The 23,144-nt window shown below is 35.3% G+C and overlaps 1 protein-coding gene across 21 annotated transcripts in view; it reads left to right on the forward strand.

Annotated features, from left to right (window-relative positions):
* PARD3 (par-3 family cell polarity regulator) overlaps positions 1-23,144 on the forward strand; it is a 592,143-nt gene that overhangs the window by 273,668 nt on the left and 295,331 nt on the right. For 16 of the 21 annotated variants that reach the window (XM_054695006.1, XM_054695015.1, XM_054695008.1 and 13 more), the window contains exon 5: positions 2,932-3,063. The exons of the other annotated variants lie outside the window; for them this stretch is intronic. In XM_054695006.1, coding sequence (XP_054550981.1) covers positions 2,932-3,063 — 132 coding nt within the window. The remainder of the gene's footprint in view (positions 1-2,931; positions 3,064-23,144) is intronic. 21 annotated transcript variants of the gene reach the window in all.

Raw genomic sequence — 23,144 nt, forward strand, 5'->3', positions numbered from 1 at the left:
AAATCAACAAAAGTTTAACTATAGTTAGGAGTAAAATTAGAACATAATAGAATCAAAAAGCATGGTGTTTTTAGTTCTGTTGGGAATCAGAGAATGTTCTTAATGTAGAAAGGACTTTCAAGAAAGGTAAGTATTTTTCCAGTGGAAAAGATAATGAGAATCTAGATTGAAGATGAGTGAAGGTGAAGAAAAGGCAAGAGATGCAGCAGACACAATTGTTAGCAAGTGTCTGTGGTCTACCTGATGTGTTACCCCCGGTGCAGTGTGATCTAATATGTTTTAGAAAAATCCTCTATTAGGAAGCAGTCGTTGGATCATTGTTGGAGAGGTTAAGACTGGAACCAGAGTTCAACTAGATTGATGCTGTCATAGTCTCAGATGAGTGGCAAGTTGATCCTGAACAAGGGTGATAGAAAATGTGTAAAATGTTGACAAAAAATGTTAGATGAACACAACCCAGCAACTCTCAGGATTACAGACAAAGGATAGTGATGAACAGGGCTATAAATATTTTTCATATGGATGCTTGAATTGATGATACAGGAGACAAGTTTCGTTTAGGATGTATTGATTTTGAGGTAGTTTTGGGACATCCTGTACATGATTCAAGAAAAAATTTTAGTGTTGGTGACCTGTACCTAAAAATTGTGAGGGTAGCAGTTTTGAAGTTGTCTGATTTCTTTTTTTTTCCCCCAGTATGTACAGGGAGAAGTTAGTAAGCAGTCTGTAGCTAGAGCCAAACAGGTGTGTTAGAGGGAGGAAAATAATAATGGCAATTCCAAAGGGAGTGTCACTACACACTGGATTCTAGACACCAAGAAAAGTGAGAATTTTGTGGCATTTGATCTCTTCATTTTAGAATTTGTTTCCCTTAGAAATTGTTATTTTGTCATTATGTAAACATCCAGTTCACATTCAACATTTTACCTAGAGGTTTTATTGTCCATTGATTACCTTTGCTTGAATGAAGTATTTCATGAAGAATGAAAAATGGTGATTTTTCTAATTTGATTCTACTTCCATTACGTGGCATTCTTCTAAAAAGACAAGCTTCCCTTCAATTGGAGCTGTCGATTTCTCTCAAATACAGATGAAAAGGCAGTATAGATTTTTAATACTTTATGTTTGATTTTTTCATTTTCAGAGTTAAAAGAGTAATCAACTTTAATGATAGAAAATGGGTAGAAAAGTCAGTTCTCTTACAATGGTAATGGTCCCATAGAATCATACTTTTGTTTCTCTTACTTCTAATACCTCTGTTTCTGAACATTTAAGGTTTTGTTAATAAGCAATTTATCTACTCTTTATGACTTTCTTCAGTTAGTTTATGGACTATAATGTGAAGCAGCATTTCCTTTGCTTTGTTCTAGGTTACATGGTCAGGTTTTAAGGAGGGACATATATTATTTTTTGATGAAATGAGTTTTAGTTTGTTCATTTGTCATTCTTTTCTTCAGATGTTGTCTATGTCCACTGCTTATTTTTCCATATTTATGCTTCTGTAAACAAAGTCAATATCTTGTCCCTGGGCATGGAACATTATGTAACTTGATGAGCAGTTTTCTTGCGTTTGTGGCTATGCCTCAGTACACCTTTCTTGTACCTTTCAGTAGACCTAACCAGAAATGTATAGTTTTTCTAGTAAAACATACTTGCTGCTATTGTTTTTAAGGTTTATTCATGTAGTCAATTTAAAAACAAATAAACTTAACAAGTCTTATGCAACAGTATATGTTGGTAAGTATTTATAGATTTGATTTTTTTTCCACAGGTCATGATACTGACATAGGTCCAAGGCTATGAAATCATTTTTAAGGTTTATTTTCTGGTGAAACTCATAAGTGAACTCCTGCCTGCTCTGTAGTGAAATTCTGTACAATTCAAAGCTATTCTATTACACTAATTTGTTTCTATGTTTGGATTCACTGTTTATATGGTTTAAGTAATGAGGTATAATAATCAGTCAGCCAAATGATATTTATAGCTAAGCTACCCTCAACACAGTTATTAAGGAGAATACTTATTACTGTTTTTAAAGGACAGTACTAAAGTAAGTGGGTGGAAGTGAGGTAACATTTTAATTTGTTCTTGTAAGAGGTAATAGTCTTCGTTATTGAACTAAAGTGCTTGGTTTCTTTACCTTGTCTTACTTAGGTGTCTCACTTCAATTCAGAAAATTGACATTAAGTTTTGTACCCCAAAAGACAAAGCAACTGTTTTAATTTGTTATTTGGAAGCAACATCCATAGCATTTGGTTGCTCTAAAATGTATTAAATAAATGACTAACTAGATTTTATGTAACGGCATCACTTATCATAACCATATCAGAGTTTAGAGCTATATGTGTGTTATGTACCAGGTATTGGGGTAGACTACTTTTATATCTTCACTTGATATTTGAATAAATGCTTGCAGTTAACTTGTGAAGTAGGTGACAGAACAGCCCAGAGAGTCTAAGTTCCTTTGCTCAAAGTCACTCACAAAAGTACAAGAATCTAAGTAAGAAGTAAATCATTAGTCTTCCTTGTTTTATACATTTTTGAATTATAATAGAAAATGTCGGAAAATTTAATTATGAGATTAAAAAGAAAAAAGGAGGAAATGTCATGATTGAGATACTGGATAGAAATACATTTTATCTTCTGGTGCATGTACTAGCCTGGGGAGATTGATTGGGGAGGGAGTGCAGATTATATTGTTTTATCTGCTGTACACATACATGTGTGTGGCTTCCTTTCCTGCTACAGTCACTAGAGTCCATTATCCTAAGAATATGATGAAATGCCTTCAATCAGCTATTTTGTATCAGCATGAAAAAAGTATTTTAAATATGTAGAATGATTTTTCTGCTACTTTTGTAAAGCCAGGTGCATCACTAATTTGCAGGGTCTGATTTTTTACAAGACACCTTTTTGTTTCTTTTTGAATAGAAAGATGAAAACTACAGAAGTCTCCCTCGTGATACTAGTAACTGGTCTAACCAATTTCAGAGAGATAATGCTCGCTCATCTCTGAGTGCCAGTCACCCAATGGTGGACAAGTGGCTCGAGAAGCAAGAACAGGTAACCTATGAATGCTTCTGTATGTGTCATTGATATAGCTTCCTAGAGCATACCCTGAAAGATGTTTTCCTCCATCACAATGATAATTAAAGGTAAATATCCCAATGAACTTCAGTTAGGTGCTAGGTTCTATGTCAGAGTTTGTCTAACATAAATGTAGAATACTTTTTAGTGGCTCCTGTTCAAAGATTTCTCATAAGCACTTAAGAATATTTGCTTTAGATTCTGAAATATCACAACTTTACAGCTTGTTGTGTTGATGAGGCACAGATATTTGGCAGTAGATAATGCAGTTTATGAATTCTTTAAAGACCACCCTTATATTCTTTTTATTCATAGGCAATGCATTAAAGGATTTGAAGTAGCACCTCGAATTAAAATTTTCCGTTTTACCTGAATTAACTTTATGAGAAATATATCCTATAGTGTTATTTCTGAATTTAGATTAGTTTTGTCAGGTTAGGTGTCTTATCTTTTCTTAAATGTCAAGGACCTACTTTAGCTTTATAAGTTTTTAGAGTTGCTTAGTTCTCTCTGCAGGTAGCCACATATAATTCATGAAATCAGAATTATTTGCCACTCAAAATAAATAACAACTTCCTATATTGGAAAAGAATCTTTGAAAAACTGTTATATCACTTTTAGAGAAGTTTTTCCCTTATATAAACACTAAACATTTATCTAATAAGTTTTGATGTATAAAATATAAATTCTCTTTCACTATTTTTTTAAGGCTTGTTTATTGTTTGTTACAGTTTTCTATTTGCAGTAAGAGTCCCAATATTTCCTTTGTAGTTTAATAGTGTTGACCTGAAAAATACCCACTTATTTGGTTGCCTTGTCCCATGTTTATATATATCTATTTATATCTCTCTATATCTATATATCTATATTTATATCTCTATAGAAAGATATGCATAGGGCCTCCCGGTGGCGCAGCGGTTGAGCGCTGGGTTGCGAAGCTGCCCGCAGCCTCTGCAGCGCCGGTTCGATCCCCGGCTGCTCCCCAGCCACCGGAGGAGGGTCCCACATGGCGCGCAGACCTCTCCTGCCGCCCAGTGCTCCCCTCAGCAGTGTACTTAGGTCCTTCTGCCTGCTGTGCTCCCCGCTCTGGCTCTGGTGAATTCTCTCACCCTCCCGCGCTTCTGACTGTACCCAGTGCATGTATAAACAAACAAACAAACAAATAAATAAATAAATAAGACATGCCTCTATTAAAAAAAAAACAATTAAAAAAAAAAGAAAGATATGCATATATTTATATATAAATGTATATATTTATATCTATATATAGAGATATAAATAGATACAGATATATAGATATAAGTTCATATGAATGAAAATCAAGGTGAGTACTCAGTGAGAAAATGTTCTGTGTTTTTCTGTTCTAAATAATTTCTAAAATTATAATAATTCCCTAGATACTAGAATATTTATTTTTTCAGTGAAGAATAATCATGTCAAAATGAAAGAAATTTCAAGCGTTTTACTTACTTCATCTCACTATGTAATTTATAGCAAAACCCTCCTGAAATAATTTTGTGCTTATGAAATATACAAATAAACAACAGTGAAAGAACAGTTTCCATTTGGTACCTGTGTTGATATGGCAAGTGTGCTGATTTTGTCATATAGTAACTGTTAACATAGAAACACTAAGTGATGAAAATAATTAAGGATTTAATTATTAAAGGACCATGCAAGTTCTAATTAGGAAAAACATAATTTACTTGAAGTAATACAGATTTTATTTTATTATTTTTTTTAAAAAGATTTATTTATTTATTTATACAAGCACTGGGTATAGTCAGAAGCACGGGAGGGTGAGAGAATTCACCAGAGCCAGAGCGGGGAGCAGAAGTGGCAGAAGGACCAAGGTACACTGCTGAGGGGAGCAGCGGGCATGGCAGGAGAGGTCTGCACGCCATGTGGGACCCTCGCCCAGCGGCCGGGGATCGAACTGGCGCTGCAGAGGCTGCGGGCAGCTTTGCAGCCCAGCGCTCAACCACTGCACCACTGGGGAGGTCCAGTAATACAGATTTTAAACCAACTGATGTAATTTCATTATCACTTTGAAGTTTTTAAGGTTTAGGTAATTTTGCATGGGCCTGAAGTCAGATTGGCTGGTTATTAGGTCCTTAGCGTACATGAGATTTGGACACATTGCTCAACTTTTCATACTTCAGTTTTACTCATTTATCAAATGGGGAAAATCACAGTATCAGTCTTGCAGGGTTGCTGAATCAAGTGATGTAGTACCTGCCAAGGACTTGGAATCATGGTTGATAAACAGAAAATCTCACTGTATCTTAATTTATTGTTAGGGGGAAAAAAGCCTGCTAGTAACAGAAAACTTAGGTTGCATAATAAGTAGATATTCATAATTCATGTACCACAGAGTATGGAAGGAGGGAGGAATGGAGGTTCATTTTGTAGCTCAGCCACCTCCTTGATGATCCCGATGCTCAATCCTTTTGGGAAATCTTCCAGCAGGCCTTCTTGGCTCTGCTTAGCTTGTCCTTTCTTGCCAGGACTCCAAACATAATATCCTTTCACAGAGGCTGAGGAAGACTGCCTTATTTTTTATGAGAAGGCAAATAAAACTTCCCACCAGGAGATGCCCATATCCATTTGTTACCTAGAACTGCATGACTAGCCTGATCATTTCTAATGTATTTGTTTAAACTAATTGTGCTTACACACCTAGAGCTGGGGCTGGGTATGTGGTGATTTGCCTTGATGAAACAGTTGCTCAGTTGCTCATTATTGAACACAATTAGGGTTCCCCTGACTACAACAAGGAGGTGCATTTAGCTAAATATTCTAAATAACAGTTTTTGTTGTAAAATTAGGAAGACAAAAATAGCAATGTGGTGTTTATAAAATGTGGTGCATTTAATTATATTCTAAAAATAGAACTGTGACCTTAATATTGCAGTTGTAGGTCTGTTAAGAAAATAGTATATTTTTTCTTTGTAGTTTTGGAATAAACCAGCTTTTTTTAGGCAAAAGGCATTGCATCAAAGTCACCCAAGCCCTTTTTTTCCCCCAAAAATTAAGCCTTGATTTGCTTCTGTTCCTTGCTCCTTGTGCCTTTTCTGCTCCCTGCTCTGTCTCTGGTGAATTTTCTCATCCTCCCGTGCCTCTGGCCTGTACTCTAGTGCTTGTGTAAATAAATAAATCTAAAAAAAAAAAAAGTTCATAAAAAGAATAATGACCTATTCACCAAATTTGATAATTTTACTTTAGCAGAGTGATTAGATGGAAAACTATCTGAACCAAGAACAGCAAAAACTAAACTAAACTTTGACTGAAAGTAAGCACAATTATTTGCACGTAGGGGTGTAATAGGTTATGTTGGATACATTAGAAAATCTAATCCAGGTATTCTTATTCATTGTGGATTTTTTCTTTTAACTATTTCCCATGACTCTTCTGACTTTAATGGCCTAATTTCTCTTCCATGGTATTTTTCCCCTGTATTTGCTATTACAGTTATAATTAAGAGGAGATATCATATAAATAAGAGAATGTTGTTTTTATATGGTTAAAAAAACAACAGACTTCTCTGCCTTTACATCAGGATAGAACTGATGGCTCTATTCCTTCCATTTTGCCATCTGATGATGATGTCAATATAGCTCTAGATTTTTATATGCCTCCAGTGATCTTGTTTTCCCTCTACTTTCTGCTAGAATGCTTGTCTCTCATAATTTGTTTTTTGAAGACAATTATGACCACATCAGAGGTGCCAGTAGGAATAAACAATAGGGTAAAAAGGACATAAGAATGTGTTAAAGTGCTAGCCTAGCAAAAGACTCAATAAACTGAAGGTATCTTTCTCTTTTTATGGGATTGATCTTATACAACAGGATATTGAGTCTTCTTTCCTTTTGTTAGAATATTAGTAAGTTACTATTCTATAACCAAAGTTATGTAGTGTACCTTGTTTGAACTCTATACCACGAACCTCCTATCAAACCCAACATGGTTTTCAGAAATAGTAGTTTGGCTTTGCAGTGACTTACTCACTTTGCTCAGAATAACCTGTAGCTAAACCTTAAATCAGATTTATCTCAGAAGTTAGAAGAGTGTTGTGCAAGCATGCCCAGAGCATGTTCACTATTGATTTGGGCAGACAGATGGGGAAAGTCCCAGACCCCTCAGTGGATTTTACGGACTTTAGTGCCTTCTCAGGGAACCAGGTATATAGGCACACCAGTCAGGGAGGCTGGCATGCAAGGAGGCAGGCATGGGTGGGCAGGGGAAGCTGGGAAGCAGGCAGATAACTGAGACTCCCAGCCCTCCACGAATCTTTATGCTCTTTCCCTGGGCTCTCTCTGGCATTCTCTCATGATTTTGCCTCTTTAGTTATGCCACTAGTTCTCTCATTGCTGTCCTTATATCACTGGTATATAGGCTTAGGTGTGCATACTTAGGAATACTCGCATCCATGCTCCATGTGTCCACAATCAGACACACGTGCCCTGCACCCACACTCCCAGGCACCTTCTGCATTAACACAATCAAGCCCACAGGTGATAGTTACAGAGGCCAGTGGCATAAAAAGCCTGATTAACTCACTTGCCTTATAATAGTGTTCACTTCAAATAACATCCTTTCCTTGTGTCAATCTTTTGATTTCCTTTTATGAATAGAACTTAGAGGAAGCACAAAGATTTGAATACTAAGGAGATTGTTGCTATATTACCTTGAAAAATTTTTATGCATCCGAAATACTGACTTTGAGACCCAAGAAACAGAAAAAGCAACAAAAACCTGAATAACCTGTCATACAAAATGATCATTCAACTATGATGGTGAAATAATGTCTTTCCAAGATGAACAAAAGCTAATGGTATTTAGCATCACCATTCCTGCCTTATCAGAAATAGTGAAAAGAGTTCTTCTACATGAACAGAAAAAAATACAAAATCTTGACCAAGTTGATAAATAGTATGACAATATCAGAAATATAAACAAGAATAATAGACAACAACAAAACATCAAGTGGGTGGAAGAAAAGGACAGAATCTTTATCGTCAAATGACAGTCAACCCCAGCACAAAAAGGACTATTGTAGATATGAACTTTTGATATAACCCTTAACAACAAAAATCTGGAGCAGACACATTTAGAAGTAGTATTGAAAAAACTGAGAGAACCATCAAGGAAAGTCTTCTGCATGAAAATACATATAGAAACATAAAAAGAAAGAAACAACATAAAGACAAAATAACGAAATAAGAATAGCATCAAATCACATATTTCAAAAAACACCCTAAATATGAGTGGTTTGTATTCTCCAATTAAGACATAATAACAATTTTGATACAAAAGTATGACCCATCTGCCCTTTGCATACAAGAGATTGACTTCAGATCCAAAGGAAAACAATGTGTATGTCTGTACTAAGGCATTTCAAGCCAGTTACAGAGAAAAAAGCAGAAACTGCTATTCTCATATCTGATAAGTTATAAACTTCCAACCAAAAAAACTAATCAGTGACAATGAAGGGAACTAAAAATGGTTAAGGGAACAATTCATTAAGAAGACAGAATTGTCATCAATATTTATGTACTCAACACAGGTGCACCAAAATGTATGAAACAACCATTATCAGACCTAAAGTAAGACATTGACAGCAATAAACTAAGAGTAGATTTTAACACATCAGTTACCTCATTAGATAGAGCATAGAAATATAAACAAGGGATTAATGGGTTAAATGATATAGTAGATCTGATCATTTTAATAGACATTTACACAGTCATTCATCTCATAAGAAATGAATATGCATTCTCTGTCAAAATGGTTACCAGAAGGTTTGGGAAGTGGGGAAGTTCGGGGATGGGGTGTGCAGGCAAGAGGAGAGGGAAGTTGGTCAAGTTTTGGAGCTTTAGTTGAAGGTGAGTAAAGCATGTGCATATGTGAAGGTGTGAAATTCTAATCTCATAATTATAGAGTTGTATGAGTAATTTGCAAATAAATAAAATCGAAAAAAAACATATTTGGAGCACATTTTTTTCTATCAGCTCTGTTGTGTTTCTGTTTTTGTTATAAAAGATGACTGGACTAGAATCATCATGTATAATAAAAGGGCTTCATGAACTTTTTCATGAGGGTAAAAATCAACACTTTACCCTAACATAAATTCAGGGGCAGGAACTCAGGTTGAGATTGGGAAGATTTTACTGGACAGTCCTTGTGTCTGACCCTTGAGTCACTGCTTGTGTCACCTTATCTAGGTTGTAAAACCTCTGCAAAATTCCTTTTTATTGTGCAGAAAATGTGGAAACTAATACCCATTATGCAGATAATAGCTTTATGTGTCACAGTTAACTGATACAGCACATGTGAAAATGAAGATCCAGTATCTGGTGTTAAATGTGCATTTGGTCACATATCAGCAACTCTCTTAGTGAGTAATTAATTTTCTTAAATATAATTTTCTCCTTGCATATTAGAAGTATCATTTGATATGTTAGACTGGCTCATTGTCATCTTTGCTCTATTTCTAAAGTCTTTATTGTATTTTCAGAATTGGTTCTTTCATGGCATCTTATCAGAATTAGAATAAAGTTTAATCTTTTTGAATCATCTGTGGTTCTTTTCTCAAGAACACATTCCTAGATAGGAAGGGTATTAGTATTAATCTATGTCTGAATCCTTTTTTTGTATTCTTTGCTTTTGGTAAACATGTGTTTTTAATACTATTCAATATTAGTATACCTTTAAAGAATGCTGAGTGTCTTACAAGTTCTGCTTATAAGTATCTGAGTCCCCTTGTGATATGAAATGAGTTAGGGAGGCACAGTACTTCCTAACTTACTTTTAGAGCTAGTTATATATTTTATATTTAAGTTAAATATTTTATATATTTAAGGGCTACATGTCACTTCATGTTCCTTTATGACTGGCCATATTTGTTATTTCTTTTGCCTATGAAGCTGAAAGCCTGCAAGCAGCAGGGAAGAAAGTCAGAAATTCTACTGAGTGAAAAATCTTTGGTGGTGTGTGGATTGACCTTCACGGGGAACCTGATAGTAGCCAATAATTTCCTTGCCCATGAATACAGCTGGTTAGAACTAGGTGTTTAGAGCTTGCATTTTCACTTTTAACTGTGACCCTCTGGTGCCTTTTCTATTTTCATTGCAGGCAATCTTAAAGGTTTTTATTTTGAGTTTTGCAATTAAATATGCCTATGAAAAGAACACTTGCTTTATGCTCTTAATTCTCTCCATTCCCACCTATCAGCATGTTATTTGCTTTTGAAAATTTCTTCTGTATCTGGGGATTCAGTAATTAGTGGAACTGCTATTCTTTAAAATTACTAGTTAAGAATTTTCAGCCTATACTATGTTGTTTTCACTACCTATTTCCTAAATCCTGCCAGTAGAAATTAAATCAGTGTAAGCCACTGTGTCTGTATATTTAAAAGCAATTCATATTCCTTTTTTTTCTTCATACATGAATACTATCTACCATGTTCTGTACTTTGATATTTTTTTCCCTGCTTAATATAGCCTTGGCATTTTTCTATATTAAATGGTGAAAGTATCCATTTTTGAAGCAATTAATTTTCCTTTGTATAGATGGCAATTATCTGCTCCTGGACATTTAGATATACTGCCTTTTGCTATTAAAAACAATGCTGCAATGAATAATCTTTGTATATAAGTCATTTGGCATTGAGTGTGTGTCCTGATTAAATATCAAAAAAAGAAATTGTATATTTGTGAATTTATATAAAAATATATACATTTGTAGATTTGATAGATACAACTATTCCCACACTCTAACCACAATGCTCAAGAGACCACTTTCAGTCTGTCACTTCACATTTTAACATAATGTTCTATGAAATCTATTAAAATAACTTGCTCAGATGTAAGCATATATCCATTTAAACAATTTCTAAGCAGAAGGCTGTGGACGTATTTGGCCAACACATAGGTTGACAGTGGCTTCCATTATTGGTAAGGAGCACACATTGTTTAATTTCCCCTATTCCTCTAAGGAAAGAATTTGGCAAGGGTGAGGTTTTTGTTATTCTTTTAGAGTCTAGTTCTTTAATATTTGCTCACATGTAAATCACTCAAAAATGCCTCAACTGTTCTCCTTCCTAGCCTCAGTGTTTCATTACTTATTTAACTTTAATTTCTACTTTAAAAATAATTGTATTATTTGGCATTGTGTTTATATTGGTTTTGCAGCACCATGTATGCTTTCAAACCTATGCTCACCTCTTAAGATGTATGTTACCACATGCACTTAAAAAAAAAAAAACCAAAACACCCAGGATCATCTACCATACTTCATTGTGCCCCCTTTCACCCTTCACTCCCAATGTCTCCACTCCCTCTATGGTAGACTCAATTCTACAGTCAAATTTCTAGGGTTTATATTGGCTTAGACTTGGCTGCTCCTTTGTTCTATTTCATTGTCGTTGACATATGAGTGAATTCATCTGGTATTTGTTTTTCTCCTCCTCACTTAATTTCTTTGCATCATTCTCTCTGTTCCATCCATGTTGTTAACAAATGCAAGTATTCATCTTTTTTTTCCTTAGCCCATTGATATTGCGTTGCTTTTGTATATCATATCTTCTTTATCCACTCATCTATTCTTGATCAGCTATGTAGTTTCCATAGCATGGTTAATGTAAATAGTGCTGGTATGAACATAGCAGTGCTATTATCTCTTCACATTAGTATGTTACATTGTTTGGGTAGACACCTGGGAGTGCAATGGCAGGGTTATATGGAAGATCTATTTTTAAAGTTTTGAGGAATCTTCCATAGTTACATACAACCAACAATAAATGAGTGATCCTTTTTCTCCATACACTTGTCACCTCAGTGTTTTTCATATGGGCCGCAGAAACCCATGGCTCCAGAGAAACTGGAAAACTCCTTGGTCATCAGAGAACAGGTAGACTGCTTGAGAAGGGACATGAAGGAGATTCATGTTCAGTGAACAGTGGTGGATGGAGAGAGAATATTGGCAGCTGTGTTCAGGGTAAGGCGCCTTTTGTGCAAATGGTTGTCATGCTTGCTGTTTGCCAGCAGTGCTGAGGAGGGGAAAGTAAAATAGACTTGAATGAGAGAAAATATGTGCAAAGGAGATGGGTCATTCCTAGGTCCCCAGGGAAAGGCAGATTGTATAAGCACAGTTTACTGAGCTGTGCTCCCTACCTCCTTCCCAAGGGACTGATACTGATCTTGTGATCCTCATTTGCCCACAGATAGCACAATAGGGTCTGGAACCACAAAGTGTAGGGCTAATGGTGGTGCCACAAATATGAACATTCCTTCCACCTCCTGCTGCTGTACATCTCTAAGGTCCTCATCCACCCACTGACTCAACAGCTATAAGATCACATTGCAGACTTATAGACGACCTGAAAGGCTAACTGTCCAAAAACAACCATGCAACTTGTTGGAAAGATAGAAATTGTTGAAATCTTTAAGAACAGTAAAATGGGCAGATAATAAAACAACACATGGCAGCTTGAGACCTCAAGGGAATATGACACTACAAGGTGAGACTAGTTCTCCAGAATCCAGTCAGAAAGATATGAAAGATTTTATCATCTTATCAGAGTTCAAAATGACCATGCTATACAAATTCAATGAAATGGAAGAAAATGTAGAAAAGCTAGTCAGTGTGATAATGTGAGAACTCTGAAAAGATAGTCAACAAAATTCATAAATGAATGGTATGAGAAATACGATTTATGAAGAAAAAATAAAAATTAAAGATTTAAACAGGAAACTAAGAGTTTCAGGATGTATTAAGTTCTATAGAGAAGATCAAAATTTTACAGAAAGTGATGGTAGCAAACTAGGCCAAATGGAGGACTGAATCAGCCATACTTACATCTGATAGACTTCCAGCTTAAATAGGTAACAAGAGAAAGGGAAGGACACTGTATATTTATTAAGAGATTGTTACATCAGTAAAACAAAATAGTCATCAGGGTTCTCCCCGGTGGCGCAGCAGTTGAGCGCTGGGCTGCGAAGCTGCCTGCAGCCTCTGCAGTGCCAGTTCGATCCCCAGCCACCAGCGAGGGTCCCGCATGGCGCTCAGACCTCTCCTGCTGCCCGCTGCTCCCCTCAGCAGTGTACTAATCTGTAACAAAGGAGCCAAAGGTATATATTGGAGAAAGGTGAGCTTCTTCAACAAATGGTGTTGGGAAAACTGGACAGCCACATCCAAAAGAATGAGACTAGACCACTGTCTTATAACACATTTAAAAAAAAATACAAAATGGATTAGAGATCCAGATGTGAAACTTGAAACCATAAAATACCTATAAGAAAACAGGCAAAACACTCCATGCCATTGGCTTCAGTGATGTCTTTGTTCCAAACAGTAAGAAACTAAAGACAATATAAACAACTAGGACATCAAACTTAAAAACTTACACACAGCAACAGAAATAGAATTAAATATACACACACCCTACTGAATGGTAGAAAATACATGTACATTATACATCTGACAAAGGAGCTGGTATACAAGACCTACAAAGATCTCATACAACTCAATAACAACAAAAATAAATGATCCAATTTAAAAAATGGGCAAAAGTGTAAAATAATCATTTCTCCAAAGAAGACATAACAGATTGTCATCAGGCACATGAAAAAATGTTCATCATCACTTATCAGGAAATGCAGATCAAAACCATGGTGAGATACCATCTCACACCTGTGAATGATCCACATCAAAAAGACCAGAAATCAGGAGTTTTACCAAAGATGTGGGCAAAAAGGAATCTGCATTACTATTAGTGGTAATATTTACTGGTTCAGCCCCTGAGGACAACAGTGTGGAGGTTTCTCAAAACAATAATAGATCTACCCATATGATTCACCTATTGTGCTCCTAGGTATCTACCCAAAGAATGCAAGAACACTAATTGAAAGTGTGATAATGCACCCCCTTGTTCTTATCAACACTATTTATATAGCCATGTTATTAAAATAACCTCCATGCCTATGGACAGATGAGTGGATTGTGATGATGGTGTATATATATACACAATAGCATTCTAGTCATCTGTGACATAAATGAACTCTTGCCATTTGTTCAAACATGGATGGAATTGGAGAGGTTTCTGCTAAAGGGAGTAAGTTGGAAGGAGAATGACACATACTGGACTTCACTTACATGTGAAATAAAGAGGGAAAAAAGGGTCAGAACCAAACAAATGAAAAGTCCTTGATGTTCTACAGAACTGAGACTAACTTGTGGGAGGTGGTGGTTTGATAGCAAGGTGTGGAGGGGGCCCAGTGGACTCTGCTTGAGGATTGTGCACCCTTGGTGTTGGATATGATTTGGTATCATCCATCTAAAGAGTTGTGGTCTTATGCATCTCAGTCATATACAGTGCTGTAAACCAGTGTTACCTTAAAAAAAAAAATAATAAAATGCCTCTTACCACTTGATGACCATGGGTTTGGACACCTTTATTTATGCCATCTTTTCTTTAAGTTCTAACTTATTAAAGGCCATCATAGATTAAAAAATATAGAATTTGATTGGCTTAGAGTAAGGCCTTGTCTAAATGTAACTTAACATATGATTACATGTGAAGGTGCTGGTTACTATATTGCTTTGAGGCTATTTCCACTAAGAAATAAATGGCTACAGTCTTGATGCTTATCTTTTACCAGTTATATTTTGATTGATACTCACTTTTCCAGTTTCTTTTCTGTACAACGAATTGTGGAGATGATCTTTCTAAATGTCTCTTCAATCTTACTCATTTCTGTCTGTCTTTATCTCCTTCCAAGTTCCTATTTGTTAGTTAGATGACTGATGGAGTTATTGGGAAGAATATAATAACCGAAGAGTTGCCATCAGCCTTCACAAGTGGCACTGAAACAGCACCAGAGCCATTCTCTCTGTTTTCTGTCTCTTCTGAATCAAAATGATGGGTGATAAGAACCCTACTTGAACACCCCTTTTGGTTTTGATCATCCTGAGAAGTGGTAAGGGGTGAAATGTTAACAGGTTGAAGTCTGAGTGAGTTGGCTAGAAATACCGCAGTATATTATGTTGAACAAAATTCTCGAGGTTTCCAAGGCACAGGTTAAATTTCATCATTTTGTAAAATGTACTTCAGAGGTTTGTGAGATGAACTGATTGGTGTAAAACTCGTGAAACAGTACTAAACAGGCAATAAACAATACATGCTTTTGATGTTGCTGTTTTGCTGCTGTTGGTTCTTCCTGAGGCTTCTTCGCTGGCCATATCTCAGCTGTACTCTGGTGCACTCCAGTGTAGGCCCGTGGAACTTCTCTTTCTGGCCTCTAGATTCATCTTGTTCTTGCATTTCTGGACTTTTGAACATGCTGACCTTTCCCCTTTTCCTAAGACATGTTGTTCTGCTCTCAGCTTGGAAGTGCGCCCACTTCTGCCCTTGCCAAAACCAAAGTACTGTGTGCATAGTAGTATCTTGTTCTTTCTCTTTCTCCATAGCACTTAACATATTTCCATTTAGTTTCATGTACTTGTCTTAATGAGGACATAGTTTGTATCTCTTTCTTAGGTTTTTTGTTTCCTTGTCTATTTTTTGAGGAAGGCATTGACTAAACTTTTGGTGTCATTAGATCTCTTTGACATTAGCATTTGAACATACTATACTTTTAGTGACTACATTTGTATTTGTAAAGAAACTGTCTGCTTGTAGTTTGTGTATTTCAAAATGTTACTTCTCATAAAACATTTTAATAAGAAGCATTTTGATAAAAAAAATATTCCACAGATAGTGTCCTTTACTTACATTGCGTGTTTAACTTTCCAAGAATCTCTTCTAGATTAAATTGGAGAAAGTTTGAGGGGAGGGCAAAGAATGTTAGACTCTATCAGTAGAAATCTAGGTTTAGGGGCTTACTCATATTTTAATTCTCAGGAGGGACTAATTTTCCTGAGAACTTTGTATGTTAATCATAAACAGACCCAATTCAGTAATATTTTCATAAACCTTTGGCTGAGACTTTGGCATTAATGTCCTGAACTCTTAGGAAGAGAAACATATTTTTGTACATTGGCCAAGAAAAATAGGTCTCAATTCAAACAAAAATACTATATTTGTTATTTTAAAGAGATTTTTCCATTGAGCTATACGTTCAGCTTTTTTCTAATTTATTTGTCATATATTGGACATGACTTAGACCATAATTGGATGTATTTTCTTGGCCAAATTAATGAATGTTTTAATTTTTTTTAAATTTAACTTTTGGCAAGGAGTAAATTTTGTTAGTGTACACATAATTACTTGACTTATTTTGTTGTGAATTTTAAGAATAGGAAAAAGCCTATGTCTTATTTTCCTTAATGTGTTGGAAATTATAAAATATGCAAAAATTTTTATTATTGACAGTGAAAATGTTTTCTTCAGCATACATGTCCTTTTCTTTCTCCTCCTATTAGCTAGTGACTGAACTAATATTGTGATTATATTGTATCCCTGGAAAACTTAACAGTTATTTTCTCTGACAATCTGTTTCAAGCTCACTCGTGGTATTATTTATAGACATGTCTTTCTTCTGTTTTGCCTGCATAAGTGCAAGTTATTTCTCTAGCTACAGGCTCTTCCTTGGTGTGACCTGCTAGTTTCTCTTTACATGACTCCAACCTTGTATTTACTTAGACACACTAGCTCATTACTTCTTTATTAATTTTTAAAAATTTATTTATTTATTTACACAAGCACTGGGTACAGTCAGAAGCGTGGGAGGGTGAGAGAATTCACCAGAGCCAGAGCAGGGAACAGAACAGGCAAACTGATGAAACACATTGCTGAGGGGAGCAGCAGGCAGCAGGAGAGGTCTGTGCGCCATGTGGGACCCTCGCCGGTGGCCAGGGATCAAACCGGTGCGGGCAGCTTCGCAGCCCAGCACTCAACCGCAGCGCCACCAGGGGAGGCCCACTAGCTGATTACTTCTATGTAGATGTTTTTGAGCTTTCTTTTCTTAGAGAGTACATGATTGCTATTCTCAAGGGAAATGTGAATGTAGATTCCATTTTCTGGATCTGCCTCTCCATCCAGTCATGCATTACATAGTGTTTACCAGAATGACTTCATCTGCTTTGTGGTTTTGTATAATTACTTTTCAGATGTTCCCTAGACCTGAGCCTAACTATGATTAACCATGATTTTCTTCTTTTTTATTTTTTAAATTGAAGTAGCATAGCATTGTAACATTATGTACTTTTCAGGTGTTCATTATTGAGAATCAACATGTGTATATACATCATTAATTTCACTACTATTAGTCTTCCAAGCTTCAAACTTAAGTTTTCTGCCTTTTCTTTTAACTCCATATTTTATCAATTGCCTGGTTGTATGTTATTCCTGTATTCTTGTATACATGTATATCCTTCTACTTTCATAACACCTGTTCTCATTTCAGGCATATTGGTTTTGACTATACTGATGTAATATTTGTCTCCATCTACCATCTGTTCCTTCTTTAGTCAATTCTGCATATTACTATTTGTCTGATCTCTCAAACCACCACATGTATTGCATTACTCCCAAGCTTAAAAGCTTGAAGACACAACCTATTGTACTCTCATTTAGAAATTAAATTTATTAACTTGGTGTTCCTTGTGCTCCACAATCCAAATTCCAATTTAATATGGAATGGACTTATGTCCTACCATGATTTCATGGATATCCTTGGCCTATTGAACTAGTATTCCTTCATTTTTTTAAAAAAAGATTTTATTTATTTATTTATACAAGCACTGGGGTACAATCAGAAGCATGGGAGGGTGAGAGAATTCACCAGAGCCAGAGCGGAGAGCAGAACAGGTAGACTGATGAAATACACTGCTGAGGGGAGCAGCAGGTGGCAGGAGAGGTCTGCGCGCCACGTGGGACCCTCGCCCGGCGGCGGCCGGGGATTGAACTGGCGCTGCAGAAGCTGAGGGCAGTTTTGCAACCCAGCGCTCAACCGCTGTGCCACCAGGGAGGCCCAGTATTCCTTCATTTTTACAAATATTCTAGTCCTTCTGCTTCAGATAGTCCCCCTTTTTTTGAAATAGTAATGTGTCACTAATAATGCAATCTCTGATCACATGTGTGTAGGAAGATTTCTGTAAATATTGCAATGCTTTAAAAAGTACAATTTTTGTGCCAGGTATGTTAGTGTAGTATTAAATTATTAGAATGTTGAGTAAACTCCTTAATCTCTAGTATTTGGAACAGCAGAGCTGAGACTGAAATAATCATTTAATGGAAACTAATATTTCAACATTTTTCTAGAAAAAAGGAGAGCAGTAAAATTTTGAGGAAATTCAAATCCTTTATTTCAGTTAATGACTTTTCCATACTATAGCAATCAATTTTCATCAAATGTTGAAGATGTTATTTTTTTACTATTGAATGGGAGATGTTTAGTGCTCTGTGTGTAGAACCTATGAGGAAGGGTTGCCTATGCTGATAATCCAAAAACTTTCTTTTGATTCTCTCTCTCAGTGATTTGTTAGCTTGGCTTTCCACATGTGGACAATTGGAGAAATTACCACTTTCTTCCTAATAATAATACAGTTGGTCAGAAGCTTTAATGATCATCCCATAGTGGCTAACAGCTAATGTTTGCTAACTGATAAGCCATTGATCATTTCATTGGGCTCATTCCCCCAAACTTTAATTTAAAGGTAACCTTGGTTATATCTTGCCTTAATTAATTTCAAATATCATCATGCTTCATATTTAAGTAGCTCCTTTGGCAGTCTTTTGATGGTCCCTCTGGATTCTAGTGACCTAAATGGTTTTGTGTTACTGGACTATATCTTGTCGTCTTTTCCTTCCAATAGGTTATTATGAATGCATTAAATTACATTGGGCTTTATTCTTATCCCCTGGGGTTCTGACTATTAAAATGTCTAATATACTCAGGAACTTCTTATGTTTATCTGTTATAAAATATGATATGTCTAGTGATTTTATTTTTATCCTCTGCATTATTCTTTGTAATGAGATGATGTAATTGTTTATCATCAATTTTTAGCTTCTATTAGGTAAGATGTTAATGTATAATTCATTATATTTTATGAAATATATTTGAACTTTAAAATAAAGGGAATTTAAAGATTAGTCATTTGAAGTGAGCTTCTTTTTGATGGAATTATGTTGCCTATGCACTTATATAAATAAGAAGATGAAAATTGGACCAGATTTTATGGTTTCTTTTCAATTTCTCATGTGACTATAAAGTCACCAGTTTGTTAGTATTTGAACTTTAATAGCCATTTTGTTATTTCAGCAAACATCTTTGTGATTTTAAGGTAGTCTGGAAAACCTGCATAGTTCTTTTATATACTATAACTTACCTTCTTGGTATGCCAGCTCTCATAAAAACAATTTTAATAATCATTAAAACAGGGGCTGGCTTGTTTGTAGAAAAACAACTTGTCCATTTTCCAAGTAAGAATGTGGATGATGTCTAAATAAATAAATAACAAGTACTATCCATGGTAATTTAGTGTCTTGAAAATTTTCTTGATAAAAACCTGTAAATTTACTGTTATATGCCATAGTCTATTACTCATTCATCTAGCATGTAAATTATACTTTATTTTGGAATTAGTACTTCTAAATCTTTGAAAATTAACAATAATGAAATAGATTTCTAATGGACATAATATCTATAAATATGCTTTCACTAAAAAATGTTTGTTTTTAGACTTGCTTACTACTTTCCACACTTTGTTTATATATGTATGTATTTATGTATGTATGTATGTATGTATGTATGTATGTTTTTACATCATTGTTCATTTTGTACAATGTTTGATTTCTCCTCTCAGGTGTTGCCCCATAAAATTACCACCCAAGATACCCATGACCATCACCAAGACTCTTGTGCTATTTCCTCCTGTTTTGACCCTGTTCCCTCTCTCTCCCCTGATGAATGTCTCCAATTTATAGTTTGACTGCTAGTTTTATCTTTTTTCCCACTGATTTCCTTGTATGGTTTTCCTATGTTCCTCCTATAAGTGAAACCATCTGATAATTTTTCTCTTTACTTCTAACCTATTTCACTGAGTGTGATCCCTTCCAGGTCCATCCATGTTGCTGCAAATGGTATGCGTTTATCTTTTTGATGGTTGAGTAGGAATCCATTGTGTATATATATCACATCTTCTTGATCCAGGCATCTGTTTTTGGGTGTTAGGTTGTTTCCATGTTTTAGCTATTGTAAATAGTCCTGTGATGAACATAGGAGTGCAAGTATCTTTTGAATTAATGCTTTTGTGTCCTTTGGGTAGATTCCTAGGAGTGGAATTGCTGGGTCATATGGTAGCTCCATCTTTAGTAATTTTAGGGTCCGCCATATGGCTTTCCATAGTGGTTGAGCCAGTTTGCATCCCCACCAGCAATGTAAGAGGGTTCCTTTTCTTCCAAATCCTTGCCAGCTTTTGTTGTTGTTAGATTTTTTAATGTGGGCTATTCTTACTGGTGTGAAGTGGTATCTCATTGTGATTTTGATTTGCATTGCCCTGATTATAAGTGATGTTGAGCAATTTTTTCATGTGCCTATTGGCCATCTGCATTTTGTTTTTGGAAAAGTGTCTTTTTAGTTCTTCTGTCCACTTTATGGCTGGATTCTTCATTTAGTTTTTGTTGAGTTGTGTAAGCTCTTTGTAGATCTTTGCTATCAGTCCATTATCAGTTTTGTGAATTGCAAATATTTTCTCCCAATCTGTGTGCTCTTCATTATTGTCTTTAGCTGTACAGAAACGTTTTAGTTTGATGTAGTCCCAGCTGTTTATCTTTTCTTTCATCTGCATTGTTTTTGAGGATGAGTCTTTAAAGATGTTTCTGAGAAATATGTCATGGAAGTGTTTTGCCTATGTTTTCTTCTATGAATCGTATGGCTTCAGGTCTTATATTCAGGTCTTTTATCCATTTTTAGTTCATCTTTGTGTATCGTGTAAGGTAGTAATCTAGCTTCATTCTTTTGCATGTAGCAGTATGGTTCTCCCAGCACCATTTATTGAAGAGACTGTCCTTGTTCCAGTGCATATATTTTGCTCCTTTGTCATAGATAGTTGTCCATATATGTGTGGCTTTCTGTCTGGGTTTTCAATTTGGTTGCATTGGTCTGTGTGTCTGCTTATTCCAGTACTGTGCTGTTTTAATTATTATGGCTCTGTAATGTCGTTTGAAGACTGGGATTATAATACCTCCGTTCTATCTTTATCTAGTCATGAATGATTTGGCTGTTTGAGGTTTCTTATGGCTCCATATGAATTTCACCAGTATTTATTCTATTTCTTTGGAGAATGCCATTGAGATTTTTATTGGAATTGCATTGAATCTGTAAATTGCTTTTGGTAGAATGACTATTTTGATAATAATAATTCTGCCAGTCCATGATCAGGAAATGTCTCTCCATTCCATTGTATCTTCTGTTTCTTTTATCAATGTTTTTTGTTTTTGTTTTTGTTTTTTTTTGTGTTTGTTTTGTATAGGTCTTTCACCTCCCTGTGAGGTTTATTCCCAGGTATTTAAATTTTTTTTTTTTTTTTTTGGTGCAGTTGTGAATGGGATGGTTTTCTTGATTTTTTCTTTTTCATATACATTGTTTGCATACAGGAAAGCTATTGATTTTTGTGTGTTGATTTTGTAACCTGCTAGTCTACTAAACTGATTTATTGTTTTCATTAGTTTTTCTAAGAAGTTTTTTGGGATCTCTCTATATATGATCATATCATCCAGGAATAATGATAGTTTTACTTATTTTTTCCCTATTTAGACTACTTGTATGTCTTTCTCTTGCCTAATTGCTCTAGCTAGGACTTCCAGTATTATACTGAAAAGCAATGGTGAGAGTGAACATCCCTGTGTTGTTCCATATCTCAAAGGGAAGGCTTTTAGTTTCTCACCATTAAGAATGGTATTGGCTGTAGGTTTGTTATATAGGGCTTTTATTGTTTTATAAACTCTTGAAACCAAAACTCTTTCTTTCTAGATTGGTCACTGATCATTTTCTTCTTTCAAAACCTCCGTAAAATCACATTGTAATCTGTTAAACTTGGGATGTTTTGTTTATACTATATTAAAAAATACCAGTGGGATAGTTGATATTTGAGTCCAACTTTCTAATTTTTTACAGAGTATATTTATTTTCCCTCTTGTTGATGGAACATCAGAAAAACTAAACAGAAAAAATGTAATAAACGTAATTGGTAGCTGAAAATCATTAAGAAATATGCTCCCACTATTTCCCATTATTTCCTTAGGAAAATTATTCTAAATTAAAAATAAACCTAGACAATTAGGTTCCACTTTCTATTTTCAAAAATAATTCATTACCTTTGTCACCTTTAAGGATGTCTTTGACAATTTAATGGCTCAAAAATAAAACATATGAGAGAAGACAAATGTTAGCAATTAGTGAATTTAGGGGACGGGTGTATTGTGTTGAATATATTTATTCAACTTTCTAGTGGTTTGAAAAAATTGGGGGGAGGTAAGTTTATGTAATCTAAGTTCTTTTCATTTTAAACTGAGAGATGAATTTATTCTTATCTGAGCTTTGTGGCTCATGGAGTAAAATGTATTATGTAGTCCCAATTTATAACCTTTATTTAAGGCATACAGATAGGATCACAAAACTCAGATGCTATCTTGTCTGCTATCACTTCTATTTGTTTATAGTCTCAGCTCCCACATTCTGTCTCTAACAAATGGATGTTGATGTTAATATATGTCAGGGTTTGACAAAGTTTTCATTTTGCATTAGGTTGTTACCCAATTAATTCAGTGCATTCCAGAAGAACTGCAAGTTTAAAATACTGTAATTGGGAACTATATTAGATATTGTAAGTGCAGAGGTACTTGAAATCCTGACCCTGATTGCTGAGTTTGCTCATTGAAAGAATTTCTCATCTCTGTAGGCTGCCTTCTTAGCTGGGTTCATTTGCAACTTCTTTCCCTACCCTCCATATAAATGTGTAAATTGACATGAGACTTGGCTGCTGTCTTGGACTCTTTCAGTGATACTATGTCTCTCAAAGCACAGCTAACTGGGACATGACAAGTATTGGGT

The sequence above is a fragment of the Talpa occidentalis genome, unplaced genomic scaffold, assembly GCF_014898055.3.
Source record: "Talpa occidentalis isolate TD23 unplaced genomic scaffold, MPIMG_talOcc4v2.1 talOcc4.14, whole genome shotgun sequence".
NCBI classification, from domain to species: Eukaryota; Metazoa; Chordata; class Mammalia; order Eulipotyphla; family Talpidae; genus Talpa; species Talpa occidentalis.